General features: G+C 50.9%; 1 protein-coding gene across 1 annotated transcript; it reads left to right on the top strand.

The window, feature by feature from the left end:
* The first annotated feature begins 1876 nt into the window (after window positions 1-1876).
* Window positions 1877-3375, top strand: LOC541790 (50S ribosomal protein L29, chloroplastic). Its single transcript, NM_001374552.1, has 2 exons — window positions 1877-2273; window positions 2935-3375. The coding sequence occupies exons 1-2, from the start codon at window positions 1932-1934 to the stop codon at window positions 3076-3078; spliced, it is 486 nt and encodes a 161-aa protein (NP_001361481.1). The 5' UTR covers window positions 1877-1931; the 3' UTR covers window positions 3079-3375.
* The last annotated feature ends 5315 nt before the right edge of the window (window positions 3376-8690 follow it).

The following is an 8690-nucleotide window of genomic DNA, read 5'->3' as shown; positions in this document are numbered from 1 at the left end:
TCGATTCTTTGAGACAGTGACTTGAGCTCCATTTGAGTAGAGAACTCCTTGAGTTATGTTGTGAGCTCAAGTTGTGGCTTGTGTGCGTGATTGTGCTCGTGTTTTGAGTCTTGTGTGTGTTGCTATTCCCAACCTTACTTCCGTGCTTCTTTGTGATCATCAATTGTAAGGGCGAGAGGCTCCAAGATTGTGGAGATTCCTCACAAACGGGGAAGAGTATAAGAACGAAAAACACCGTGGTATTCAAGTCGATCATTGGATCACTTGAGAGGGGTTGAGTGCAACCCTCGTCCATTGGGACACCACAACGTGGAGTAGGCAAGTGTTATACTTGGCCGAACCACGGGATAAATCACCGTGTCTCTGGTGCTTATTTTTCTTGTGACCATTGTGTTTCACAAGAGCTCGGTCATTAGCCACTTGATTTCATTGTGCTAACACTTAACCAAGTTTTATGGCTACAAGTTTTAGATTTTTTACAGGATCACCTATTCACCTCCCTCTAGGTTCTCTCACCTACTCTCTCTCTGGCACGGAAAAAGCAACAAAAAGGTGGATTGGGACCAGCGGCCACAATGAATATTTGTGGAGCTGAGGGTACCGTTTACGCCTATGATAGGATAGGAGGTGAAGATACGGTACTCTTGGAGGCCTACTTTTCTCTTTTTTTCCTAAAAAGTTTTAGGATTAAAAGTATTAGGATCTATTGGAGATGTTCTAACATCCAAAATTTCTAACCATCTTACAAGGATGGCGGCGTCCGGGTCCTATTCGGGTCCTCACGACTTCAGACCTAGTAGACATGAAGGACGATGATGTCACGATGGGTACCTACACCAACGTCTCCCCCTCTTTAATCAAACAACTACAATATCGAATTGAACCTAACCAATCCTGAATTTACCAAATCAAAAACTCATGTAGATCAATCAATGATCTGACAGCTCTGCTGCGTTGACACCTGATAGTTCTATTTGCACATGCCATTGTCTTGATTACACAATTGTCTGCATTCACGATCACATCATTAGTGTACAAGTATACATGTCTAAATGGGTTGTGTATGTTAGGTGGCCTGTAGTCCAGCACGGTTTAGCCCGGTAGCCCATTTCTACTGGACCTGTGTCGATCGACCTGGTTTGATCACTATGCCATGTCTGGTCCTTAAGGATGGCATGACGAGCTAGGCCCTATATAAAGTGATTTTATTGTCCCTACTTTTTCATAAAAACATATGTATATTATATTTGAGTACAGAATATAAAACACAAAAATATGTGTGCTATGTTAAGTGTTAACTAGAAGATGTGTGTGAACGTGAAGTTCTCAACCATGGTTCAAACCCCCACCCCCACTTGTGCACAATAAAAAGGCAGTAGAGATTTGGTAAACCATGAATGTCTATTTTTTTGAAACACCAATAATATTTGGTTTGAGGAATATGGTAGTCCATCTTCTCACTACTTATTGTTTTGTTTGTAGAGTGGAAATGGTTGATCTATCGTCATTTCAATCCTTATAGGCTAATAATTAGTAATAATATGAATAACGAGTTATTCTACCAAATTTGTGGAATAAACTCATGATACACCACCTAATCCCTTGTTCGGTTATTTCTATCGCACATGAGTTAGATAAGATTAAAAAAAATTATAAAAGATTTACTTGTTTGAGATTTAAATTACTCAATCTTATCCAATCTATATGGACTGAGAGCAAACGAACAAGCTGGACGGAATCTTGTAACCAAAGAACCCAAGTTTTTTTCAATCAGTCAAGGAAATAAACACTAGCCTTGAACTCCGGAAAAAAATCTTGAACTCACGCTTCAAGATTGGTGCGAGCACCCCACTACGACAAAACCGGATAGACCAACCCTTATCCTCGAGCCCAAACTGCGGTAGCGAAAACGCGAGCGCTGCGGAACAACGATGGCGACGATGTCTCTTGCCGCGGCGTCACCCCTCGCCTCCATTCCCCGCGGCATCGCCGCTCAGGCTCCTTGCGCGGCATTCCTGTCCATCCGCTTAGGTGGCGCGACGGCGACGCGGTTCGCTGGACTGGCGGTGGCCTCGCAGCCAGCGGAGCGTCGCGCCGCGGCGATGGTCGCGATGGCGAAGAGGGAGCAGGAGCTGGAGGAGATCCGGGCCATGACGACGGAACAGATGGAAGAGGAGGTGGTAGACCTCAAGGGGGAGCTTTTCCTGCTCCGCCTTAAGCGCTCGGCGCGCCAGGAGTTCAAGAACAGCGAGTTCAGCCGCATGCGCAAGAGGGTACATTATTCTCCCTATCCATTGCTGTATGAGTTTTATTGACGGATTGTTAACTTCATCTGGGAACTTCAGCTGAGTAAGTTGCATAGTTTGGTGGAAATGTGTCGATCCTATGATATACTTATATGAAAAACAAACCGATAGTTTCTTTTGTCAAACGATGGATGGTATATGGTTGACGGGGTCTGCCCCATATGCTCACTTTATAATCTGTATTATTCGGTGATAATGAGTTTAATATAGTTTGAGTTCTGACTAAGTCATAACTCATAACGAAGAAAAGGTTATATGCCTGATTTTTGTATTAGTTGATTACAAGGATAAATCTTGTAAGCCACAGAATGATACGGATATTGTTCACAGCATATGAGAAAGACCTGCAAGGCATAGAAACAAATGTCTTACAACGAGATGATTAGGAATCACACTTATCACCTTCTTTGTCTTAAGTGACTTGTCACTTTCTTTTTACTGGACTAGACATATGCATGCCTAGAACTAGAACAAACAATTCGCTGCAGATTGATCAAAACCTTTGTTCCTCTAACATGGTCTGATCAAAGGAATTTGTCAAGTTAATGCTGATTTTGCACTTCCCACTTTTCCTTTCCAGTTAACCATGTATTTAGAATTCTCTGTTCACTCACATTTTTATCTTCAGATTGCTCGTATGCTAACCGTGAAAAGAGAGCGGGAAATTGAACAAGGAATCAATAAAAGATTGTCTAGGAAGCTTGATAGGAAATGGAAGCAGAGCATTGTGGTCAGACCACCACCATCTCTAAGGGGGAACAAAGAGGAGTAGAAAGCCGCAAAAAGAGGGCAATGTGCAAAAGTCGTTTCATGCGAGTGTTGCAGGAAGGTCCCTTCATGATTTCAACCCTTATTGCGTTGTTATGTATTCCATGTTTACATTTTGCTAAGCATTGCTATCTGAATCTGAATTTCAGTTGTTAGTCTCTTCTGTAAATTTTGACTTATTTAAATTTACACTTCTATCTGTGTTATCAGTAATTGAGGATGGCCAGTCATTTGCACCTGAAGGTGCATGCTTCCTTGCCATGCTGAATCAAATCAAATTGATGTCTTATGAAGGCTTTCATACCTCTATTTGAATGAACACGAAAAATAGTTTTCAATATAGTTTTTAAGTTCTGATAGTCCATTATACTGTCGGTGTGTAACTCTGTTGCTGGACTGTAAGAATAACCTTTGCCGACCTCCAATATCTTCAGAAATCAGAACATCCATTGGTGAGACTAACCATATAAGACCATTAGTGGAACAGTACTAGTTCCACACTCCACAGAGGCATCAATAAAGCTTAATAAGGCACCAGAGATTGGAAATGAGCAATGTACTAAGGGCTTGTTTGCTTAGGATTATAATATGCCTAGATTATAACCCTGTTTGTTTCTTTCAAGGATTATATAATCTAGCTTATAGATTATATAAACACCTTGTCAGGGCCTAAGAAGGCCCACGGAAGGGTTGCGGTAGCAGCAGTTATGGGCCCTCAAGGGGGATTAGATAAGGATAGTTAGAGATAAGATTAGAAGATTAGTTGAGATTATTTAAAAGATTAGTTAAGATTATCTAGAAAAGTTATCAATTAGTAGTTTGTTGAGAGTTTTTAGGAGATAAGGATCTCTAGCTAGATAGGGGCAGCCAGCCGGCCTATTTATGTAATCAATGGATGAGAAATAAAGCATAGAGGAATTAGAAGGGAGAAACCCTCTTCTTGCTCGGCCGTGGGCACAGGCTCCCGGCCGGCGTTCCTGCCCATCGATATCCCTCTCCAATCCCTCACCGATCTAGCGACATAACATCTGGTATCGACTAGCTTGGGTTTCGATCTGATCCCATGGCTTCTGCTGCCAATTTCGCGGCGTCATCCTGGGCGGCAATCGGCGTCCCCATCTCCATGGACAACGCCGCATGTCACCTTCGTCACGCCGTCCTGGCAACCGACGTCCCCATCTCCATGGGTTGCGTCACATGCCACCTTCGTCACGCCATCCTGGCAACTGACGTCCCTATCTCCATGGGCAGCATCGCCTGCCAATTTTGTCACCACATCCTGGACGCCGGCGTGCCCATCCCCAGGGACAACGCCAAATTTCATCACATCATCTTCGTTGACGGCGTCTCCGTCCCCATGGGCGACGCCACTAGGGGCAGCCACGACTCAGCAATCACCAGCTCCATCGATGGGAGATTTGTGGACCAACATAAGGGCTGATCTCACAAAGATGCAAGCCACACTCTAGAAGGTTGAGCAAGGGTTGCTGCAAATCAAGGCAGCAGTGCAACATGAGCAACACCAGCTGGCGCTGTCCGCACGCCTCCGGACGTCGGCGACTGTGGGCATACAAGCTGCTGCTCGTGGCTTCCTTGCACGACAGAAAGTGCGGGAGATGCGCCGACAGATGCTCGAGGCAGCCTTGGTGACGGTTAACCTCGGCACACGTTGGCGCGACCTCACCCTGTCGGACGACCATCAGCAGTGGCACCAGGCCGCTATCTCCAAGTGCGAGCATGATACGTGTCCCGCGGGTGACGAACTTTAACTCTACGGCAGCGGCGGTAGGGAAGGCACTCACCTCATCATCAATAAGGGCGCACTATTTAGCGCCACCACATTCCGCTACCGGCCGCCACGAGGGCGCCTCCGCTGGTTATTGTTGCGACCTATTCCAGGTTCCCATCCATGTGCTCCCCTTTCCTGCAGATGATGTCCATGGGATCCAGGTGGCTGCACACGTGTGTGTCCGCCTTATCTTATAGGGTAAAAAATCAGATTCAGAATAATAAGATAAGCCGAGATGTAAAAGGCTTGTCTTCTAGGTGTTTGGTTTTGGGTCAAGTAGACTCGGTCTTTGAGCACCCGTTATGCGGCAGCTCGAGGGCGAGCTGCTTGTCCAGGAGGGGTGTAGTGTCAGGGCCTAAGGAGGCCCACGGAGGGGCTGCGGTAGCAGCAGCCATGGGCCCTCAAGGGGATTAGATAAGGATAGTTAGAGATAAGATTAGAAGATTAGTTGAGATTATTTATGAGATTAGTTAAGATTATCTAGGAAGGTTATCAGTTAGTAGTTTGTTGAGAGTTTTTAGGAGATAATGATCTCTAGCTAGATAGGGGCAGTCAACCGGCCTATTTATGTGAGGAATTAGAAGGGAGAAACCCTCTTCTTGCTTAGGTCGTGGGCACAGGCCCCCAGCCGGTGTTCCTGCCCATCGATATCCCTCTCCAATCCCTCACCGATCTAGCGACATAACACACCTAATGACCTGCTTAAGGATTATCATAATTTAGGCATCTAGATTATATAATCAATCTAATAATCTGTATTGTTTGTTCGCTTATTTAAGCTGAATTATATAATCTAGAGAGTAAACAAACATGGCCATATATAATTTAACTTATTTTGAATTAACACTTAAATTAAAATAAGTTAGATTATTGTCGGGTACCGTAATTAGGGGTACCCCCAACACTCCTAAACGCGGCTGGTAACCACCATCAGCACAAACCGCTAAGACTAATGGGCGCGGTTCAGGTCAAGGCTTCGTCTACCCAAGGGACGCGATCTCGCCTCGCCCGAGCCCAGCCTCGGGCGGGAACTATAGTCCTGGACGAAGTTACGTCTTGCCCGAGGGCCTCCTCAGGCAGTGGGCGCACCCTCGGCACGCCTGAGGCCCAACTCGAGTAGGCTTCGTCGAGAAGCAACCTTGGCCAAATCGCCTCTCCAACCGACCGAATCGCAGGCGCATTCAATGCGAGGATCGCCTGACACCTTATCCTGACACGCGTGCCTCAGTCGGCAAGGTCGAAGTGACCGCAGTCACTTCGCCCTTTCACTGACCGACCTGACAGGAAAACAGCGTCGCTCGCTCCGCTCCGACTGCTGTGCCACCCACCAGGATGAGGCTGACAACAGCCAAGTTCAGCCTCAGGCGCAACAGGAAGCTCCGCCTCGCCCGACCCCAGGGCTCGGCCTCAACCTCGGCCTCGGAAGGTGGTCTCCGCCTCGCCCGACCCCAGGGCTCGGCCTCAACCTCGGCCTCGGAAGGTGGTCTCCGCCTCGCCCGACCTCAGGGCTCGGCCTCGGGAGAAGTCTCCGCCTCGCCCGACCTTGGGCTCGGACCGACCGCGCCATGGGGGATACATCATTACCCTACCCCTAGCTAGCTCAGGCTACGGGGAACAAGACCGGCGTCCCATCTGGCTCGCCCCGGTAACGAGTGATGATGGCTCCCCACATGCGTCCATGACGACAGCGGTTCTCAGCCCCCTACGGAAGCAGGGAAACGTCAGCAAGATCCCAGCAGCACCAACAGCTGTACTTCTACAGGGCTCAAGCACTTCTCCGACGCCCACGTTATCGCCTACGCAGGGCTCAAGCACTTCTCCGACAGCCACGTTGGCATGTACACAGGGCTCCGGCACCTCTCTGCCGGACACGTTAGCGCCTAGCTACACCCCCATTGTACACCTGGACCCTCTCCTTACATCTATAAAAGGAAGGTCCAGGGCCTTCATGCGGGAGGGTCGCGCGGGAGAACGAGCTGACGAACAGGGTCACTCTCTCTCGCGAGCGCTTGTAACGCCTACTACGAGCGCATCCCCCTGGCGCAGTATAACACGAGCCGCGTTTTCCCCACTTGTGTTCCATCTTGCGCCAACCCATATGGGCTGGGACACGCAGCGACAAATTTACTCGTCAGTCCAGGTACCCCCCGGGGTCGAAACGCCGACAGTTGGCGCGCCAGGTAGGGGCCTGCTGCGTGTTAACGAACAATTTCCCGTTGAGTTCCAGATGGGGAGCCTTCAGCAACTTCTTCAGCCCGGGACGGTGCTCCGCTTCGAGAGTCTTGAGTTCTTGTCCCTCGACGGTGGCTACGACATGGTACTCCTCCCCCCGCAGCGCGACAGCGACCACGACGGTCGTCAGCTCGCCCGGCGGCGGCGAACTCGACAACGTCTTCCCCCCGTGGCGGAAGAGCAGCATCCGGGCTTGCCTCGTCACCCTCCTCGCCACAGAAGGAGGAGACGGGGCAACCGTGGCCATGCAGGAGGCGGCACCTCGTCGGCTGTCGAGCGAGTTGGCGACGCCGGCACCCCAGCGGGGGACATGTCGGGCGTTGTCCTCGCGCCTGAGACAACGACGGATGTCGTTTCCCCGCAATGTGCCAACCCCAAGCGGGCAGATGACGCCAGCACACTCGCGAAGGGCTTGCTAGGCGTTAGCCTCGTACCTGAGATAACGGTGCAGTCCGTCCCCGACGCGACTTCGTCGCCGTCCATCGATCAAGAGGTACCGTCCGTTTTCCACCCTGTGCCTTTTAGATTCAACTTCGATCCACCAAGCGACCCCGCTTCGGTGAGCGCTTTCGTAAAGGCATATCCTAACCTTCCGGGGTACCATATGTGGTCAACCTGGGACCGACTGACTGCCGTCTCAACCTACGGACCCCCGTGTTCCGAGGAATAAGACGAGCCCGACTCTGGTTGGGATTTCTCCGGGCTCCACGCTCCTAGTGCCATGCGAGACTTCATGACTACATGTGACTACTGCCACTCCGATTGCTCAGATGATGGCCACAACCTTGACGACGAGGGTTGTGGCCCAAGTCGCGAATGTTTCCACGTCGATCTAGGGGGTCACGACGAAGGCAACCACCTCGGTATGCCGGAGGATGACGATCTCCCTGGGCCTGCGCCTCGCGTTGACATCCTGCGGGAGCTAGCTGTGGTCCCAGTCCCTGCGGGGGGTCAGGACACATAGCTCGAGCAAATCCGCGAGATGCAGGCCAAGCTCGACGAGGAAGCAGGGCAACTTGTGCAGCTTCGGCAAAACATCGAGCAGGAGTGGGCAGGCTGAGCACTCACCGGAGAAGCGCGTCATCAGGCCCAAGACGTCCAGCGCCGTATCGTCGACGATGCCAGCGCAAGGCTGCCGGCCTCCAGCGGGGTCGACCAAAATTTGGCTGCAGCGGCAATACTACTCCGAGCAATGCCGGAGCCATCCACCACCGAGGGGCGGCGTATCCAGGGAGAACTCAAGAATCTTCTGGAGGATGTCGCGGTCCGACGGGCCGAAAGCTCTGCCTCCCGAAGGCAAGGGTGCCCCCCGGAGCATCGCGCAACGACTTCCCGACTCATGCGGGAGGCCTCGGTCCATACCGGGCGCACGCGGGACGCGACGCCTGTAGCCCCGGGTTGCCTCGGCAACGAGCACCACCGCCGCGACCGTCGAGCCCGACTTGACGAGAAGGTGCGCCGAGGCTACCACCCCAGGCGTGGGGGACGCTACGACAGCGAGGAGGATCGGAGCCCCTCGCCCGAGCCACCAGGTCTGCAAGCCTTCTGCCGGGCCATACGACGGGCGCCGTTCCTGACCCGGTTCCGGGCCCCGA

This window comes from Zea mays, chromosome 4 (assembly GCF_902167145.1).
Source record: "Zea mays cultivar B73 chromosome 4, Zm-B73-REFERENCE-NAM-5.0, whole genome shotgun sequence".
Lineage (NCBI taxonomy): Eukaryota > Viridiplantae > Streptophyta > Magnoliopsida > Poales > Poaceae > Zea > Zea mays.
The sequence above is the reverse complement of the archived record's forward strand: the minus strand, read 5'-3'. Positions and strand labels throughout refer to the sequence as shown.